At 37.9% G+C, this 21,901-nt stretch overlaps 1 protein-coding gene across 4 annotated transcripts in view; it reads left to right on the plus strand.

Annotated features, from left to right (window-relative positions):
• The first annotated feature begins 328 nt into the window (after nucleotides 1-328).
• The window catches only part of LOC120432160 (RNA-binding protein Musashi homolog Rbp6), a 100,218-nt gene continuing 78,645 nt past the window's right edge, over nucleotides 329-21,901 (plus strand). For 3 of the 4 annotated variants that reach the window (XM_039597287.2, XM_039597291.2, XM_039597290.2), the window contains exons 1-2: nucleotides 330-1,125; nucleotides 12,909-13,271. In XM_039597287.2, the coding sequence (XP_039453221.1) occupies nucleotides 13,174-13,271 (98 nt within the window). In that variant the 5' untranslated portion in view covers nucleotides 330-1,125; nucleotides 12,909-13,173. Of the gene's footprint in view, nucleotides 1,126-12,908; nucleotides 13,272-21,901 lie in introns of all 4 variants that reach the window. The other variant, XM_039597288.2, reaches the window with a different exon arrangement.

Raw genomic sequence — 21,901 nt, forward strand, 5'->3', positions numbered from 1 at the left:
TGGGTGGTCACACTTTGCCGTTGCTAACTTGTTTTTAACGGCTGTTCCTTCGCTGAAGAGAGGTTTATGATTGTATAGTGTTGTTAAGGGAATCTTATGCTTGCAGTACTATGCGCATCGATTGGCAATAAACCAATCATGCAAATGGTCGTAATTAAAAATGTAAATACCTTTTGATTCCTTCCAGCCGCCGCAACACACGCAAACAACCAAACAGAGAGAACGCGAGAGAGCGTACGCACTCGCTCTCCCGCTCGCAAAGAATTTTCTCTCTCACCAACACAAACACAGCCTGGCGCGGTAGCCTGTTTATGCTCGAGCATTTTCCGTTTCAGCAGATTCAGAACGTCGCGTCCACTCGAGGAGAGCGAATGTGTTTTTGTTCCGTTGTTGTTGTGTCCACACCAGTCGGTAATTGTTCGTCAGGCCGTTCGCGATTTTGTTTAGAGCCACAAAAGAGTAGTAAATTGTTACAACAGCACCAGGCAACGACACTAACAAGTGGAATTTGTTAGTTGAGTGCGCGTCGTCGTCGTCGTTTAGAAGAGCCTGTTTGTTTCTTCCTTTCGTCGCGGTGCCTTGACCACCAAAAAATCCAAGCAAGCCAGTCTTTTGTTGTGCATCAGCCGAAGAACACGAGGTGAAGAAAGAGAGAAGAAACCCCGAAAGGAATATATTGGCAAACGCGCTAGCAAGCGAGAGAGAGAGGGAGCGAAAGGAAGCAAAAAGAGCGAAGGAGTTTCCGTCGAGTGTTGTGGATCCATCCTAGCAGGCCAGCACAGGCTTTGCCAAAAGTTTCGAGTTCAGTGTGCGTCGTCGTCGGCAAGGAGAACAAACTTGTTTTGTTCTGGAAAACAACTCGAAAAAAAAATCACGAAAGTCGTGAATGTGCGTCGTGTGTTTGCGTGTGTGTGTGCGCGCGTGTAGTTCAAGAACACAGGAAATCTACACTACCTGAAGTAAACTGAAAATTCCTGGTAGAGAGAATTACCTGGAAGCAGAGGCCAGCGAAGGAGCGCCGAAAGAGAAGAACACGAAAAAAAAAAACGGAAGCAGCGTGTGGAAAAGAGCGAAATCGATTACAAAACAACATCGCAGAACACGATAATTAGCTCGCTGGAATTGGTTTGTGATTTTTTTCTTTTTCTCATACTATTAATGCCCCCAACCATTAAAAAAGAACTATAAAAAAGGAAAATCAATCTGAGCAAATCTCCCCATCTCAGAACAAAAAAAAAAAACATGCACACAAAAATAATTGAAAACGAGAGTAGTCACGGATTGTGGTGGGAAGAAAATTACCATTTTGGCGGAGGAGGAATTGATTTTTTTCCAAACTTCTCTTCTCTTGCCTCTTGCACACGAGATTTTTGCTCCCTCTGTTCTTGTTTCATACTTTTCTTGCATATTTTTCCCACATCTTTCTTGTCCCGTGTTTTTTGTTACTGCTGCTAGCTTCTCTTTTCTCCCGACCAAACACCACCCCCACCTGCTCCCTCGTGGTGTGGTGCTGGGTTTTGTTTGTGTGTGTGTTTGTCGTTGGGAGACACGGTCGGTGGTCGTCGGGCAGGGCCTACTTTGTACGCGGAGCCCTTTTCGGCCGGGATGCAGAACGCTGAGCAGTGCTGCAAGATGGTGGGATTTTAAAAGATGTTTTTGATTCGATTTTGAAAAATCACCTTGAAGATCATTCAATGATTCCTGGAGTTTTTTTTTGTTTTTTGAAAAGGTACAATAAACAAAAAAAAATAATACCTCTGACTCAAGGCGGTTTCAAAAACATCCAAAAAGCAAAAACTAGAAATTTGGTTTATTGGACCTTTTTTTTTTAAAAAAAAACTCCAGATTCATTCAAATCTTTCGTCAAAATTGAACCTGCTTAGGAAAGAATAGGCGGTGTAAATATCAGATTTTTGTGGATTCCACTTTATCGATGCATTGAAAAACATTTGAAATTCTTCAAAATCTGAGATTTAGCCCGTATTTACCGCGTAAAACTTACAAAGTCGAAGAAGTCAACGTGCCCACCTTTCGAATGACAGATTTGGATGTTAAAAAAAATCTAGAGTTTTATTTGAAAAAGTCAAGCTGATTAATGCTTAATAAATTGCCACCATTTTCGTTTAAATGTTCTAAATCATCTAGAGCTGTTTAAAGTTATTATCTCGGCACTGGCTGAGCCGATTTTGTCCTTTTTGGGCTCATTCGATCCGCCTTGGGGTCCCATAAGTCGCTATAGAACATTATAAAGTTTAGTTAAGTAAGAAATCTGACAACAAACAGAAAATCAAAAAAAAATAATCTTGTTGATCAATTCATCCGGACAGCAAAATATTTGAAAATCGGCCTTTATTTTAGGCTCGTCGGAAATTTCATAAAAAATATAAAAACTCAAGTTTTTTTTTACAAAACCACTCTTTAACAATCTTCCGAACTTAGCCCAAATTGTTTTTGTAGCAGAACTTTGAAGTGCTTAAATAAACATCATTATGACTTAATGGATCGCTAGACGGATCAAATAAAAACAAATCGATTAAAATCTGTTCAGCCAGTGCAGAGATAATCGAGTGCAATTATCATCATACGCAGACATTTGCTCAGAATTTGATTCTGAGTCGATATTTACACGTGATGGTTGGTCTAGAAGGTCTATTATAGAAGTTAATTGACCGAGTGTTTTTATAGCCTCTCCTCAGTGTCATGTAATTCAGGATTCTCCGGACATTTTTTCAAAGCCATTTTCAACGTTTTGTGGAAATACAAGCTATTGCATCGGTTTTACCTGTAAACTCTGAACCTAAACGAAAAAATGGCGGTCTCCGGAGTTACTATTTTAAAAGGCTTGATCGGACAAATCTAGTCTCGAAAACGTTACTTAATCCACCTTTAGGTGGTTGGTGCCTTCCTCTCATTTATAGTGATTCCAACCCCCCTAAAGTGTCCACATGTTTATGGATCTCTCCTAATAAAAATAAGTGATGAGTAAAAAAACAGACCACCTACAGTCTTTTTGTCAAAATTATACAGACACGGCCTTTGAGGAAAATGGCATCCCTCTACACGGCTTTTTCGTGGCGATCAGACCCGACCAGTTGAGGTTATGTGAATTCAGACCATTTTTTAAACTACTTGTAATTTAAGATAGGTAACTCAGATCTTGAAAATTCTTACTCCAACTAAAAGGTCTTCTCATATGCTTTCTAAAAATATATAACATGTGAGGGTTTCGTGAAAAAACCACCCTTTTTACCATAATTTTAATTTAATATGAAACAGTTTTTTTAACATAACTTTTTAAATACATGATTAAACTGCATGAATTTAAATAGCAACTTAGGGGACGTTAAGACGGATCGATTAAAACCATTCCGGCCAAAATCAGTTGAGCCTATGACGAGATATTCCAGTGACATTGATTTGGTACACATGTCTACATACAGCCAAACACACAGACATTTGCTCAGCTGGTGATTCTGAGTCGATATGTACAAATGAAGGTAGGTCTAGGAGGTCTAATTAAAAAGTTCATTTTCCGAGTGATTTTATAGCCTTTCCTCAGTAAGGTGAGGAAGGCAAAAATACCACCGGGACCTTTCTGGGATCGAACCCAGCCCGACAGGGTGAGAGGCAACCACGCTTGTAGGGGACACCACCGGTCTCGTTATTTTTAAACGAATCCTAATTCAAATGAAATTGCATTCAAATTAGCGAAACCGAACTGTGAACTAGAAGATAAAGAATTAGATGATTATTTTGAATAAATTTAAGATCAACTAATTTTGCTCCAAAGTAAATTTTAATTATTAAATATTATGGCGCTAAACCCAAATAAATCAAATTTATTAACTCCACACATTTACCTGCACGCTTTGGCCGCCCTGTCCTGCACGTGTCGGTGTGATGAACGGGTGCGATCGAGAACGAATCAACCGACAATATAAATACACACACACACACTCGCAAAGTGGGCAGCTGCACGCCAAGAGAGAGAGGATTGAACTTTTGATTCTGTCCATGCTTTTGCCTGGCCAGATGTGCGACAGATTTCGTGTAAAAGGGGGAAGAGAGAGAAACGAGAACACGCACACAGTCGCATATTTACTGTACAATAATTTCCTGCTCTGAATCGCAGCTTGAAGCTTGAATCCTTCGAGATGAGAACATTGCGATGGAGGAGAGCGAATTAAAATTTGAGAGAAAGAGAGAGTGTGCACAGAACGCGGAGAGCTGAGCGGAAGATGAATGGGAATGTTTGTTTTTATTCAAAGTTTTTTTTTGTCGCTGCGGCCTCTTGTCCTTGCTTGTGGCCATCGGCGGCAGCAGCAGCCGACTCTCTTCGACATAAAATGGTTTAGTTTGATTACTTTTTAGCAGGCGGTTGACTGGAACGATGTGTCGTGTTTATGGCAAATATTTGCGTTGCGTTTAATGGAAAAAGAAACAATGTCACTTTCGTTCGAGATTTTGTTTGACTTTTGAAAATGCCATTCGATCTAGTTAAAAATGCTAATGATGGTGATGTTATTAAATATTTTTGTTCAATATTATGGAAAGCCACACAAGCCTTAAGAAGTAAAAAATAGTGGATTGATATTTCTTACAATACTAGAGTTAAATTTTGAAGGTCCTATAAGCTATGGGATTCCCTATGTTTGTAGGACCTTTTTCAAATTAAACTCTAGATTTTACAATTAACTTTCTAATAGCTTTATTTCAAATAATGTGAGATTTTTACTCTCTCAAAAATATCTGGTTGTGGCCATAAATCTGGAGCAATACGAGAAAAGGGCGGATGAACATTTTGATGGCTGAATTTATTGTGTAAATTCCCCGGCTTAAGGTAAATTTATTTAAAAGAAAAACTCGAGATGTTAAACAACAGCTGTACTTCCCAGCTACCAATCATCATGTACAAAAGTAGCCTGTTGCATGAGAAATTACAATAAAAGTATCAGTTGTCATAATGCTTATGAGCCCTTTTAAAATGTTTCTCCAGAAATCAGAAATAAATGATTTTTTTTTGGAAAAATTACAGAAGATTCAAATAATAGACTGTCATCCTTATGTCCAAAGAAGCTTTTTTTTTTAAAAAAAATCATTGATTTCCTTTCTGTATTATCAGGAGAGTTTAAACAAAAGTGTAAACAATTGGACAAATCTGAAAAAAAATTAACTCTCGCTTTATTGAACGATTTTTTAAATATTTAAATACGTAATCTTAAAAAGAAAATGTTGGATTTTCACCCCACCAGCTCAAATTTTAGCTCTCGGGAAAGTTTCACTTGTTTTGGATAAAAATAACAAAAGCATGTGAGCCAGACTTGTCGAAAAACGATACAGCCCAGACTCGATTATCTGAAATCGTCGGAAAGATGACAATTTGGATTCGGATAATCGAATCACGCACTTTTTTATTTACGTTGTCTTGTTTTTGGTTGTTGATTTGGAAATTTTAAATTCAAGATGGCGGTGATGAAATATGAAGAAAATGCATTTGGTAACGTAACAAGCAATAAACCACTAAAATTTGACTTACATGGGATAATGAATTATAAAAACTTGGAAAATGAATTATAAAATCTCGAATTCGAAGTTTAATTTGCAGTTGAAGGGTGAAAAAAAAACCTTTGAAAAGCTTTTTTTATGGACAATTTTTTGATTGCCAATTCGTGTTAACATCTCAAAATTAGTTTTGTAAGTCTGTTCAATTTTTTTATATTTTCAAGCTGATGAAAATTAAAAACATTTTTTGAGTTGTAAATTTAAAACTCCATAGATCTAGGGTTTTTTCTCAAAAATTATTTTCCCAAAAAGAGCACTCAGCTAGCAGAATCTAAACTTAGAAACATGTACCCTCCCTGCAAAGGCTTATGATTTGATCTCAGTTGAAGGTTCTCCAAATCTCTGAATTGCAAATGTAACATCCTGGAGCAGAACTGTTAAATTCTAATAAAAACACAATTGAATTGAATTGAATAAATTTAAAACTCATTTGCAACCGAAAAGAACTTAATATTTTATTCGATAAAGTACACCATTAGTTGATTTCTAATAAAAATATTGTAGTTAATGCAGTAAAGTGCAACATGATTATTTTTTCAGCTCGATTCGTACATTTATAAATATGACGAGTGCTGAGAAAAAGTAAATTTTGCAACGAACACGCAACACTTTTGCAATTATGGTTCGAAACTACTTAGGCCGATGCAAATATTTTTCAAAGTTTTTGTCCCTCGGCTCTGGCCGGGGTCGAGGGGGGGGGGGGGTGGGAAAAAATAAAAAAATACAAATATTGAAATAACAAGCCATAGTTTCTACATTTGCGTGGAAAAAGTGTTTTAAAATGCATTTTACACTAGTTCAGTTGTTTTGCAATCATTAGTTTTCAAAAAATTTAAGAATTGACGAAAACAAAAATTTTAGCGAAAAATTTTTTTTTGCGATTATAAACATCGACAATTTTCAAAAATTCAAAGGATTTTTAAATCAAACCAAACATGCTAAAAATGATTCTAAACGCAGGGAAATGCATTCTCAATTGATTTCAGCTAATTTCACTTCAATTTCCATTGAAATTCTGAAGATTTTAGAAATTTTTTTTTTTTTGCCCCCTGACTTTTCGGACCAACTTTGAAGGGGGGGGGGGGGGGAACTTTAAATAAAATTTGTACCAGCCTTACTTTTCTTCTCATTCTCGTGCTGAAAATTTCAACTTTTTAGTACTTTTAAAAAAAAGTTATGCTTTCTGAAACTGTTTTGGAATTGGACACAAAGGTATCTTGCGGAAATGAAACTTTTTACTGAAAAATCCAACCCAAAAGATTTTTATTTCGGAATTGCAAAAAAAAATTGTAGTCAGTAATCAAAACAATGTCGAAAAGTACAGTCCAGACTCGATTTTCCGAAGCCTCGATTATCTGAAGGTTTGTATGGAACTTCGAATAATCGAACCATGAACAAAAACTTGTTTTTCGTATTTTTTATTTTCTTATTGCGGGTATCAGGATTAATTATCATTCCGCTGCGATCGTATCCCGCCGTTGCGGAAATCGCAGATGTCCCTTAGTAGGCTCAATTGTTGACATGCTCGATCAACATCCTTGATTTCATATCTGAATAAGTCACGTTGCTGCAAAAAATCTGAAATAAGCAAAGCATGCTCGGGATGCCATGCTGGTTTTTGGTACCTTGAAGTGACACGTGGTCGTAAAATGCGTTGCGCTGATCAAAGTGCGCTTTATAGTCGCAGCCAACCAACAGTTCAGAACAGACCGCCGCACTTTGGGCAGTAGCCAGACTGACGCTCTCTAGAACCGCAGAATGTTAAAATATCTTGCCAAGGATAATACTTTTAACATCAAATTCGAGTTCTGCTACCCCATTTTATTCAAATTTGATGGTTTATTGCCTATTAAATAAAAAAATGCATTTTTCGATATTTCATCACCGTTATTGTGGCCGCAATTCGGATTTAAAAATTCTAAACCACTTTAGAGTAGTTTAAGGTTCATACTTAAGTTCAGCAATAAAAAATAGGGCAACGAAAAAAAAAAAAAAATGTGATTCGATTATCCGAAGTCAAATTTGGCGAGGGCCTTCGGATAATCGAGTCTGGACTGTATTGGGCCTTAAATTTGGAAGGAAACTTGTATTTCAACTTGTTAAATTTAAAACAGTTCAAAAACACCTCATATTAAAGTTTACATATTTAAACTGACATTACCAGCTAAATGTGTGCCAAATCGACTTACTTATGCCATCATTGCAATAACAAACCAAAGCCTTCCCCAGCATTCACGCTGTTGAAAACGCTCTTTCTGTTCAGCATCTATACACTCACTCACAGCCCAAGTTTCCTCTTGGGGGAGGCCTCTCATAACTTTGCGTGGGCGGCTGGCTGTGTTGTGTAGTGCTGTGTCGAGCTCGATTCAACCCAGTTCCATTGTTCCCGAGCATAACTTTTGATTCTTTTCCCATGGAACGAAACGTGAAACATCAGCCCGCGAGAGCAGGCAGCGGAATCGGGCATCATAAAAAGTAAAGTTTTCATATTTTTGTTATTTTCTTCTTTTTATTCTAGTTTTTTTTCTCTCTCTGGCAAAGAGCCTCTGCCTTGTGCCCGCCTTAGTGATGAATTTCATAAAGGATATGCCTATTTTTTTGCGCCATTCCGCTTCGCTTGTGCGGGGTTGAGAAACTGTTTTCCCGAAAAAAAGAAAGAGTCGTGAAAAACGATGGCTTTCCCAGGCTCGGGCAGCGACGGATCCTTTCGCTCAAGTTGCTAAATTCTATTAGCGTTACATTTTCCTGTTGGTTTGGCCCATGACGAAATTCTCTCGTCATGAATTCGAGCGGTTCAGATTCAACTTGGAGAGTGCCGAAAAACCTGTGGGGATCGTTATTTTTCACCAGTTTTCCTTCCAAACCCACTTCAGGAGGACGGGGGAGGGAATTGTCTGGGAGGAACTGCCGCAAAACTTGGTGGTTTTCCAATTTCGTAACCACTTCTCCGAGGTTCGTTGATGGGTGGCAACGGCACCGAAGAGAGACGTTAATTAACGAAGAGTATCTGATGATGGTTGCGGTTAATTTGCAACTAGATGAATGTTTAAGGAGGTTCTAGTTAAAACTGTGGTATTGCTAAGCTCAACACCACGGATTTGATGGGTGGATCTATATTCCATGTTCATGAACGGTTCGTGTGCAGTTAGGACAAATCTCAACGTGAACGTTGTTTGTACATTTCAGGTTACACAAAAGTTCTGACCTCTTTCGAACCTAATTAATCGTTTCTAATTTATACTCATTTTTCCCACCTACCGCGCCTACCAGATGATTGAGCAAGACAGCCATCGTCTAGCATCCGCGTTAGCAATCGAACGCCAATAAGGTTAGCGACTGCCTAGTTTAGTATGCATTTTAGTTCAATATATCAGGTTGGCAAATCAAAGTGGGAGCAAATTTCAATACGCCCTTTGTCTTTTTTTCCTAATATTGCAGTCTTGTATCATGTTTCTACTACTCACACACGCCAACATACACGATTTGAATCAATTACACGGCCAACGATCAGTGGTGTAGATTATGGTGTGCTTTACAGTATATTTCTTAGTAACACGTTCTGGATCTAAAGAAAATCTCAACTCAGGGTAGTAGTATGCGGGCTGGAAGATTTAGTCGCTCATTGTTGTGGAGAACTATGCGGTGCTGTAGATGTACGAGTGTGGATAGTGCGACTAGCGATAAATGACAAGCTATGCAGCAGCCCGATTAAAGTCCGGTATGCAGCTGCTCTATATCGATTTGCTTTGGTGAATTTTATTAGTTAAAAATAGTAAAAAACAAGTAGAACAGAATATCATGTACAGTAGAGTCATTAGCAAATTTGTAGTGGATCTAGAATTTTTTAAACTTTTGTTTCAAAGTAACTCAGTCGTGTAAATGTAAATCTACAAATTACAAATATTGCACAGCATTTCGTTCCAGCTTGTCTCAGGAAAGAAACAAATCGTCATCGCTGCAATCACTCGTCAACAACCCTTTTTTCCGGTGTTCGGCGCGGGGACATCAAATCGGGTCGTCCTTTGTGACACGGGTTGGGCAAATTGAATTAGTGTTTTCCCTGGGTGGTGCTCCAACGAGTGCTCATTTTACAAAGCTCAAGAAATGGTTATGAGATTTTACAGCAATTTGTACCTCGAGTGTGTGCTTGAAGAAAACGGTATGATTTGTCCGTAATATCTCATTGTGCTGATTAGTCTGCACTGTCCTTGTAAAATAGTACCGTGAACCAACTGGATTGATCAGTTTTTGATGTAAATCAAATTGGCAATCGAAAAGTAACCAACAGAAAAAGTTGGTGAAAAAAACTGTTCATATTAAAACGTCTTGCTGATAACTTGTCAGAATCAACTCGGATAGCTTTGCACTCTTCGTCAAAATTGTAGAGCGGTTGGTTTAGAATCAGAATCTCACCCTTGACCAAATTTCCACACAATTTACACCACCTTCTGGAAAAAAAAAATCGAAAATTCAGTCTTTCCTAATATTTTTTTTCAACAAATTCCAAGCAATCTTCAACTCACAAAAGCGACTTCAAGATCTCAACCAATATGGTTTAAAATTTGCTGTATTTTGCCTAAGGAATCGAGTTGTTACCCTTGTTTCCATCTCTGAAATTGTTATTTTTTCGAATCGGGACAACAGTCTGAATAGGGACAGCAGGTTTTAGAGCTTGAAATTTGGAAATCGATGCACTATTTTTGTTGATCTGTGTTTGTTCTATCTGAAAACAATCAAAAACATCCAAATGTTGTGCAGTAACAAGGGTAAAACAGCTGTCCCGTTTCGCCCCATGTGTCCCGTTTCGCCCCAGATGACGGTACTTAATTCTTAAAATTTCTTTATATTTGTTACCGTCAGTAGGGGTGACTATGGGTCAAAAAACGATGCACCTCTCGTATTTTCTTAATAACAAAAACAATTTAAATAACATCGAAAATCTTTCAAAGTAGATTTGTTCTTAGATAGCTAACTAACATTTTCCCAAAATATGGTGGATTTTGATGAACACTACCTTAAATGCCTAATGTTTGAAAATTGACCCAATCTCACCCCTTAGAGAGGGTGACATTGGGTCAGATGAAACTAAAATGATGCTCAAATACAACGATATGGTAAAAACAAGTCATCCAACAGTGTTTCTTGTTCGAGGGAATCGTATTGACACGCTACAATGTTTGAAGTGGAGATTTTCAAACATTTGGGTAGTTTTCGAGCAATTCTAACAAAAATATTAGAAAAATGATTTTTCGAGAGGTCATTTTTGGCCAAAAACGTACCTCAACTTTAGACAGCTGCCAAAATAACAGGATTTGTTCTAGGAACGAGATTTTTTCAGCGAAGTCATCTTAAGATGTCCCCTACACAACCTTTTCAACAGAGTTCATTTTCATTGAAAAGAACCTGAGAAATGGTAAAATCCGTCAAAAATCACTTTGACCCAATCTCACCCCCCAGACCCAATGTCACCCTCACTGACGGTAGTGAAATGTTTGGAAAATTTGAAATAAATATAATAAATATGAGACCCCTTATATTTTTGAAATTTCAATAAAATAATAAATTTAAGGCCCATTTTTAGTGGAAGTCTTAAAATTGAAAAAAAAATTGTCAAAAAAATCAGTAGGTCAGAAATTTTTATTTTATTTTTCAAATATTAACATTTATTGGCTGTATCCCGAAAACGGCGCACTTAATCATTTTTTTCTGCCAAAGTACTTTTCGATGGAAAATTTAATTTTAAACTTAAATCTGACGCGAAAAAGTCAGTCAAACTTATATAAAAAAAACACTTTTGTTTCTAAAATCGTTACTCGGCGGTAAAATAGCTGTCGTAATTTTTTTAACATAAAAAATAGGATTTCTGATTTTGGGTAATTGATTGCTTGGGAAAAACGTAAATTAAAAAAAACGGCATTTTTTCGTGTACCTATTTCTTCTCAATAGTCCTCATTAATATCTTTAACTTTGCCGAAGACATGAAATCGCTCAGAAAATCCCTCCATAAAATACTGATTTTCGAATATTACGTACCATGTTTGTTATGACAAAAAAAGTCAGTAAATTTTCTATTAAAAAAACAATTTTGTTTTTAAAATTGTATCTTGACGGCAAAGTTGTTGTCCTTTTTTTAAACATGTATAAAAAAAATTGAAATACTGATTTTGTGTAATTGATTTCTTGTGAAAAACGTCAATTTAAACATCGGCATTTTTTTCGTGTACCCTTTTTTCTAAAAGTCCTCATTAATATCTACAACTTTATCGAAGACACCAAAACGCTTAGACAATTATTCAGAAAATACCGATTTTCGAATATTACTTACCATTCTTGTATGGACAGGAGGTGCCAACATTGTATGAAATCTAGTATGGGTGAACCAAAGACACAAAACGACTTTTTATGTCATAGTAAAAAAAAAATCAATTACCGGAATTTTGAGAATCTTGAAAAATTGAGAATCTGCTAAAAATTACAGCGTACTCAAAACGCCAACTCCAACTCCACTACAATTTTATGAATTATTGGCTAACTTCGACTCCGACTTCGGTTGTTCAGAATTTGCCGACTTCGGCATACTTTTTGCTTTATTTGCAAGTCTAAACTAGCCAATAAGTTTCGAATGTTTCATAAAAATCATGTTCCCTTCAATACCTTAAAAAATGTTTTCAAAATTCAGGCCGAAGAGGAGAAAATGAAATTAAAAAAAAAAGAAAAAACGGGAATTGAACTCGAGACCGTTGAATCGTCAGTGCTGTTCCTCTCCAGTATCGGATACTATACAATGATACATGATATCAAGTTGAGGGCATTATCCTATCAGACAATTTCGAGACCTTTCTACTTAAGACCGTCTGCTAGGGCATATTGCAAGAAAATGTTTTTTAAAGTCAAAATTTTGTTTTTTTTTTTGCAAACACAGTTGAATATCACCCTAAGCCGGCCGTGCTCGACCACTTAACTCATTCTGTTTCAATCTTGATCCGTCTCGTGTGCGCGGCAAGTAACCGCCGTCGTTTCCATCATATCAATGACTACTCCGTTTGGTTTTTATTTATCTGCCCCTAACACTCCAGCTCACAAATCCCCACAATCCCCCCTTACCTCCACCACTCCATTTAATTGTCTCGAAACTAGTGTGTATGCCATAGTATTAGTGCGTTAATGACGATAAATATACAAATATAAGCTTCTATCTCCTCCTCACACTCACTCACTCACCAACAATAATTAACTTTAATAGCGAAACTCGTACTTATAAATTATACTGAATCTACCTTTTAGAAAAGAGTTGTTTTCTAGTTATATTATTTTCGTTCTCTTTTTTTCTATCTACTACCATCTAGCGCAAACCGGCAGAACCTAACCTAGCGAACAAGTATACATATTACTCGAAAGAGATCGTGTGTAGTGTGGTTTGTAATTCTCGTAGTGTGTTTGGAAAACCGCAACCGTAGTGTGACAAAGTACATACAAGTACCTGTAGTGAAAACAAAAAAAAAAAAATCTGGCAACCAGTAAATATCAAAGTACTACAACACCACAAACAAACAAAGCAAACAGTTTGCAACCAAAAAATTGCCCAAAACAACAACACAACATTAGCGAAAAATGCTGTTTGAAAGTCCCGTCGCCGCTGCAAAAATGTTCCCCTACAGTGTGCCTCCGCCGATACAAGGTGCAGCTGCGGTCCCGGTGCAAAATTTAAGGTTTGTGACTATTTGAAACTTTCTTACTTTTTTATGGGTTTTTCCATCCCCCTTCATTACTTGGTCGGTGTCTCTGTTCTATCTAATCGCCTATTGCATATTTAACAACTCTGGAGCAAACTTACAACCAAAAAAGAAGCACATCAAATGATGAAAAACAATTTTGCTAATCACGAAAGATGAAAGCTTCGCAAAGTTTGTCGGTTTTTTTTTTATTGCAAAAGTTTTCTTCTGGGAGGACAACTTTACAAACACTGACTGGGATGCGAAAAGTGGACGGATTTTTCCTGATGGTTTATATTTTGCATGAAAAACGGTCTCTCCCTCTGTGTATAGAATGTTGGTTCCGGCGCTTACCTGTCACATCTAGATCCTAGTTTTTGTACGCGCGACAGTTGGTCGGTCAGTTTACGCCAACCGGTGCGCAGGTAGAACCCGTAGAAGCGGTTGTATATCGATGTTGGTAATGGTCTCCATGCTTTTTTTTTTCTGGGTTGAAAATAGCCTTCTTTTACTTAATTTTAGCTTTTTCATACATTTGTGTACCTCGTCTATAGATGTTTCGCCGTTTATTTTTGCCAATCTTTTTTTCCCCCATCTCACAACATATCCATATACCTGGGTTGGCCCTCTCGGGTGCAATTATAGATTTTCATGTTCGCTTCTTGGTCAGGTTGTTTGCACCGAGGAGAGGTGTCCACATAATCCATATTTTCCCCACTGCAACCTTCACGTTTGGTTGGGATTTCTTCGATCTGCTGGCTGGTGGGAAAATGTTTGTATTTTTAGCCGATTCGTTGGCAGGTTGTCCTTATTTTTTGACCGACCTCCATTCCGACGCGGTGGTGGGTCCTTCGTGCCGACGGTCCACAACCCAGTTCTTCATCTAATTAGTTTGTTATTAACGGTTGTCGAAAACCGCATGTTTCTGCTCGCGAACTAGACTAAAAAAGACACTTTGACATTTGAGAGTGACTCCCCTTAGCCAAGTTAATAGATTCCAAGGCCTTTCTGTGGGGCAGCCGCGTATCCATCAACGCTCATGTCTAGCAGATCAACCCCGTGCCCTTTGGTGTTCGGCAGCAGCGCAAGACTCGGGGTTCATTAAATTTAATGAATCGGCGTTGCCATTTCCCTTAACCGCCGCTCTGTTTCCTGGCCGATACCATGTTCATCTCTTGAGAGCAACCTATACAAGAGATACAGTCTGGTTCAGGTAATCGACAAGGCCGCAGTGACCTCGAAAGGGGTTGTACACTTCCTTTCGTTTTGGAGCCTTCAGCAGCAGCAGTTGGGTTTAATTAGGGCCACTTCCTCGTGCATCGAGGGCTCGTATAACCAATGACCTTGCTCGAAGTACAAAAGTAGGTATCCAACATTGTTTTTTGAAATAATTGTTCGCCATCAAATTGAATGCAATTATCAGAATAATACTATGATTTTCAAGGATAATTGTGAAAGGTAGTCACCGCCGCCGCGCCATCGATCCTTTTGTTCTACGAAAGCGCAATTGTTGCAACTAATCGATTGAGCTAAACAATACTGTTTTGTGTTCGATTAGAACACATGCTGTTAAAGCGATGAGAATGCAGATTTTTCTCTTGTTCACTATGTGTGCAATAATTATGGCTTCCAGCACACATTTTGTAAAACATGCCGATGGTGTTCTGCCCCAGTGGCGTTGCGGTGTGTAGTACAGGAAATTTATGCCTCGTACAACATCTCTTAATTCTCCCCTTTCGCAGTAATTTAATTTGCCACCCTGCTGCTTTTGCCAAACATGCACTAAATTGCCGTTACTCTGTTGGAGAATGATGATCCGCAAAGTTTCTCCCAAAAATCTTAACACATGGGCGGAGGGTGAGTTTAACCAGTACCAGGTGAAACTCGCAACAAATTAGCATCAATTTGTAAACGTCACTTACTTTTTTTTTAACTCGGCGGCGCGAGCTGTTATCAATTTGTAGAAGCGAGCTAGAAAGTTGTGCTTCGTCTAATCTACCTGTTGAGAACTTTTTTCTTGTATAGGCTAGACAGCTGAATGCGGTATAATATGAACAAGACTCAGCGATAAAATTATCAGAAAAGTTTTTCGGTCGCTAATAAAAGAGAGATTGAAAATTCACTTCCGAATGCCTTACAAAATTATTTATGGGCTAAGGATTGTTAATTTATTTGCCTCAGAATGAATTATGTCAAAATTTAATTTTTCAGTAGCGATCTTTTCTCACCGACGAAAGTGATTTTGGGTGAAATACAGTGACGAAAATCTCTATTGAACTCTCAAAAGATCATCAATGAGTAGGCGTTGTTTTCCTCTGCAGTAATAGAAAAGATTATTTGCAGTAGTGGAATTGAACTTCATTCTGCAAATCTTAAAATTAAGTTTATGAGCTTTAATTTAACTGACATTTCATGCATGAGAGAAGACCGACTCGATCTTTTTCAAATCTCTCTGTCAGTGGTGAGAACCAGTAAGGTGATCAGCAGGGTGACAAGAAAAGTTGAAAATTTTGGAAAACCTTAAGAGATATCCCCTGGCTTGATTTTTTAGGTGAACCTGTGCCAATTTTAAGCCAAATCGGTTGAGGTATCAGGGTCGCTATTGACAGTTGAAGTTTTTATGGAAAAAAACCGGGGAAAAGCAAAAATTTCAAAATTCCACCAAAATGTGGCGTAAATGGGTCGGATCATTGTCAAGTGTGCGACTCTTATGTAAATTTTATGAAAAACAACTTTGTCGAAGATCGCAAAACGATCCGAGTTATCCCTGGCGAGTTAATAGCGATTTAAAAAAGACGTTATTAACCCTCTACTGCCAAATTTTTTTTTTCGAAGATATTTATTTTTCCCGTGTTTAGGAGGTCATTTTGAGCAACTTTTGTTCTACGAAAAACTTTACTTCTCTTGTTTTATGTTTTTATTGTTTAATTTTTAGTATTTTAATTTGCATTTATCTTGTTTAGTTTATGTTTGTTTTTGGTAGTATTTGGCCTATTCTACCACCTAATATAATTACATTTTGCCTATCTAATTTTTTCACGTTTTACAGTCACTTTTTCATTTTTTTGCATGTTTTTCAAATTTTTTGCTATAAAATGGCACCATCATCATTTAAATTGCAAAAAAAATGCGTAGAGGCATAGTCTGGGTCACTACAAAAATTACTGCATACTTCTTTTTACTGAAAATATAGAAAATGTTACAAAAAAACATAGCTAAAGTTGACCCCTAAAAAAATGACATTTTTAAAAACATTGGCTAAGTCACATAAAACATGTTAGGTGGTAGAGGGTTAATGAAAAGATTATTTTTCACAACTTAGCGATCTATAACGACCTTTAACCGACCTTAACGGATTTGGCTCAACATTCTCAAAGTTACTTATTTTTTGTCACCCTAATGACCAATTGGTTCCACCTAGAGCGTCCAATTTCCCGTCCCGGGAATTTCCGGGATTTCCCGAAAAAAAAAAAAATTCCCGTATCCCGGGAATTTTTTTAAATTTCCCGGGAATTCCCGAAATTTAAGCGGAAATAAACATTTTCTTTACTTTATGGCACCAAAGTATCCAAAATTCACAAAAAAAAATTTGAGAACGTAATTTTATTTCATTTAATTTCAGAAGCTTTCACAATTGGGAATAGATCTGCTTATTTATTATTAGTTTTTTTAAAGACACTTTACCATTGCAATGGCATTCGTGTCGTATCTGCTTATTTGTTGGGCAGTAATAATTACACTAATTTGGAATTAAAATGCACTTTTGCCTTTCTTACTAAAGAAAGGTATAGGTTTTACTTTAAGGCAGGACGTCACTTCCATCTTCGTAAATATGTCGATTCAGCATCAATTTTAATCGGAAAAATCGTCAAAAAATCACACTGCATCGATTTTTGACGCTTCGTCGCCAAGTCGACAAGTTGTCAAGTTGAGCTTCGAATACTGGCGCGAGAATGCTGGCGCATATATTTTGTGGCTCGACTTATACTCATTTTGTAGTAGCTTGTCTACCGATGTTTCCTTCAATATGTAAGATATCGTAGCTTTTCGGTTTCTTTTGCCCTGTCCGTTTTTGCATAACTGTCCAATGTTTATGCAAAAACCTTTGTGACATAGGACATTCATCCGGCTACAATCATTTTGTTTCCCGTGCGCTCTTAAAATCGCCTAAATGTAGACTTCATTTTTTCGTGATTTCGTAAGTTTATTTAACAGGGTTCATTGGATAGGATAATAGGAGCTTTCTAAGCTTTTCATCGTTTATTTCGTTTTCAAAGTGTTCAATGCTGGCGACTCCAATGGCTTTCTTCCTAAGGTTCTCGCGATTGAGTGTGTAGTGGTGCGGTTGTTAAAAATAGCTATCTCTGACTCTGTCACTCTCGTAGAAGCTGAATGGCTAGCTTCCCTGCACCGTGCGGCACACGCGGTTCACTTGTACCTTGTCTTGGTGCGCTGGTACGATGAACCAAAACACCAACACAGTCACACAAAAGGGCTCGCACCGAAACTAGAAAACCAAAACCGCGGTGTGCGTTGTTGGGAAGCTTGCTATGATCGCGTTTGTCATAATCGCTTGTTTGATTAGAAACGTACAAACATATTGTACGATTAAAAATATTCTTTTGGTGAAAATTGCGTTTTAATTTCTTTTGGAAATCATATCATTCATAATACTCATAATATCATCATAATACATTGCTTTCATCATAAGACTTTCTTTTGAGCTGACGTTATAAATAAACAAAGTCGATGTTATTAATTCAAAGAAGTTCTACCATTGTTATATTCTTTAGTAAGAAAGGCTCTTTCTCACCCCAGGTGGGATTAAATCGGGTTTTTTTTTAGATTTTGATAAAGAAAGTTACTGTTATAACATTTATGAAGCACTGGAGCTACAAAAGTTGTAAGAGGATTAAATGTGAAAAACATGTATCGTTTAATTTAAAACGACTTTTGCTTTCTGAATCTGAAAATGTTCAAATAAATAAAATCATAAACAAAATCAGTTAAAACCAATTTCGTATCATATGAAAGGTGCCAAAGGAATGCAGACATTTTTCAAAAACTCGCTTCAAATATTTGAAAACTTTGAGTTGTGATTTCATGAAATAGAGATTCAAGTAAAAAAACACGAGATGGTGATCCTCAAACTCATTTTGACTATAAAGTTGCAATACACTCGACTCTCTGGCTGTCGATCTTCTCGATATCAATATTGCTCCAACTGTCAATAATTGTTTCAGTCCCTTCAAGAAACATGCTTTGTTTTTTTGATCTATATTTTGATAACTCCCTCTCTCGACGGCCCTTTCAATATCGACAACGAGAGAGTCCACTGTATTATGCAATATTGTTGGAAAACATTAATTAAAACCAGGATCAGAATAATTTTTGGTAAATTTCAAATTGACAGCCTACTCACCATGGTCTTTTTTTTCTTTTTTTTGTAGTAGGAGAACAGCCTATAATGTTGCCATATCAGCACTTTGACGTTAAATTACAGCCAATAAAAAGCGGTTTAAACTGAAATCGAGTGATAAATAGCTCAATAAGAAGCGAGAAAGCAGGTTTATATCTATAGTTTTGAAAAATAAGTTGTTTAAATAGTAAAATTCAGCAAATTGGATGGAGCAAGGAGCGAGTGATTAACTTGCCAAATATACGAGAATTTCCTCAAATTAATAACAAAAAAAGTAAATTAAAAAAAAACAAATTACAAGTAAAACAATTATTTTGATTAAGTGTATAGAGCAATTCTCTACGAAATCGGTCTTTTTTTTAGAAGTTTAATTTTAGTTTTTTTTAATCCGACTGAAACTTTTTTGGTGCCTTCGGTATGCCCAAAGAAGCCATTTTGCATCATTAGATTCTCCATAGAATTTTCCATACAAATTTGGCAGCTGTCCATACAAAAATGATGTTTGAAAATTCAAAAATATGTATCTTTTGAAGGAATTTTTTGATCGATTTGGTGTCTTCGGCAAAGTTGTAGGTATGGATATGGACTACACTGAAAAAAAATGATACACGGTAAAAAAAATTGGTGATTTTTTATTTAACTTTTTGTCACTAAAACTTGATTTGCAAAAAAAAACACAGTTTTTTTATATGTTTTAGAGGACAACAAATGCCAACTTATCAGAAATTTTCAGGTTGTGCAAAAAATCTTTGACCGAGTTATGCATTTTTTAATCAATACTGATTTTTTCAAAAAATCGAAATATTGGTCGTAAACATTTTTTAACTTCGTTTTTCGATGTAAAATCAAATTTGCAATCAAAAAGTCCTTTAGTGAAATTTTGATAAAGTGCACCGTTTTCAAGTTAAATCCATTTTTAGGTGACTTTTTTGGAAATAGTCGCAGTTTTCATATTTTTTAAATTAGTGCACAGTGCAGTGCGTGGCCGAATGGTTACGCTGTCCGCTTTGTAAGCGGATGATTCTGGGTTCGATTCCCATCTGCTCCAACATTCCATCGGATGAGGAAGTAAAATGTCGGTCCCGGCCTTGGTTGTTAGGCCGTTAAGTCATTCGAGGTGTAGGAGTCGTCTCCATGCCATAAGTTCAAACAACACACCAAACCAAGCCTACTCCGGTGGAATCGCTGGCGGCGGTTGGACTCGCAATCCAAAGGTCGTCAGTTCAAACACTGGGGTGGAAGGTTCCTTGGAGTAGAAAGAGGTTTGGGTGCTCTCCCCATTCAAGCCTTCGGAGCATCATTCTCGCTCAATGTCCAACGATCGATTAATTCAGTGTTTTGCTAGTTGGATGCATGCATCTCATTTTTTTGTGATTTAATTAGGTGAAAATGTGCATTTCGTGAAAATTATTTGACACATCGGTAGGGGAAATGTTGAAGCGTGTGCCTAGTGAACATGATCTGATAATCAATTTTAATATTTGCTAGTCACGCCAATGGAGAATTAAAATATGACTAGAATTAACTGTTGAAAAAGTTGACTGTTCCAAGTGCAACTTTTCCAAGGTCCTTCAGCATGCCGTAAAAAAGGTCAATTAGTGCACCAAGGGCAATCGAGGCAGTCGATCAGCTCGCCAAAAAGTGCTAAGCGGCCCAATATTTCAACCAAACGCTGCACAAACTGCAAAAATCCGCAATCCAACGTTTTCAAGCGGAATTTGTGTGCTGTTTTTGTGCGAACGGCATAGAATAATGATCCCTCTTCTCACTGCTTCTGATGGCGCAACAAAAAACCACCATATCAGAGATCTGGTCGAGCAAAAACGTCTGTGTGTGTGTGCGAGTACGTGTGCTGTGTTCTCCCCAAATAGCCACAAATTTGGCAACTCATCCAACTATTCTGCCCCCGATACACGACAGCAGTGGAGCAAAGAAGACCTATATCTGCCGCTCTTTCAAAAGTGGTGTTTGCCTCGTGGTGCGGATAATTTTAAAATAGTCAAGTCACCGCCACCGCATCCGCAACCCTCCGAGTGTAGACTTCTTTGTCCGGGTCCGATCCAACCACCCTGGAGGGGGAGTTCAACGGACGTGGCTCAGGACCTGGAAGCCCCACAACAGCAACTCAACCCTCTAAATAGGCTTATTCGTTTGAAGCGCTGCTGCTCCCCAAAAACGTATCGGGAAATACTCACGTGCAGCAGCTGTTACGACGTTCGTGGCTACACACCTTGTCCTGTGTTTGCCTGCTGCTGCTGTTTTCAACAGCCAAACAACTGACGGTATGCCGGTTTCGAACTCGATCCTGCCAGCGCAACAGCAGCAGCTGCGTCGTCGGCGCTCCTTCCATTCACCTGGTCCAACCCGTCAACCCCTCGAAGAAAGAACGTCATCAGCGATGCACACAAAAGGTTTCCGAGCACTGTGCCGCTAGCTCAGGTCCTTTCAGGACGTCGAGGTCAACAGAGAGAGAGACCTTTTCGCTGGCAGTGTTTTGTCACACGGATCCAGATAACCTCATCGAGCCCGGAAACCCCGGGCCTAGTTTATGCATTCTTAATCCTCGTAACAGGGTTATGTGTGAGGAAACGGATCAAAGCATCCCTGCAAGTGGGTGCTTGTGCCGCCTAATGTGTCCCCCGCCATAGAAATTCACCTTTTCACCTTATACAATTTTAAGTGAGAGGTGAATACTTGTCAAGTATCCCCTCCTGGTGGCACAAGGGTAGAACCAATTAAGAGACCGGTGTGAAAGGTGCGTTGAATGGTAAAACATTCCACACCGCACGTAGCAAAAAAAGCCTCGAAGGGTTCGTCTTGGAACACATTTTAATTTAAGGAGAGAGCGCACGCACAAACACAAAAATACCCGCAGGCACAGTTCCATCTGGTAATGCCGCTAGTGTGTGGGTGTGGAAATTCACCTTTGAATGCGAAACGAGTGGGCTAGGGGACGGGATTAATTTAGCAAAATAATGTAATATGGCGCGATAAAATGTGCCTCCCCCTTGACTCTCGAGGAGAAATTATGGCAGAGGCTTTTAGAATTGTGCTGAGAAAAATTTGGTCTTGTTACTGTTGTAAGTTTTACAAAAAAAAAAAAAAAACATGTCGTTATCTTATCTTAGGTATTTGTTAGGTTGCCATCACAGGGGTGGAATATTATCAAACTTTAAAAATCATCACAATGGTCTCTTTAACACTTATC

This window comes from Culex pipiens, chromosome 3, assembly GCF_016801865.2.
Source record: "Culex pipiens pallens isolate TS chromosome 3, TS_CPP_V2, whole genome shotgun sequence".
In the NCBI taxonomy this organism is placed as follows: Eukaryota; Metazoa; Arthropoda; class Insecta; order Diptera; family Culicidae; genus Culex; species Culex pipiens.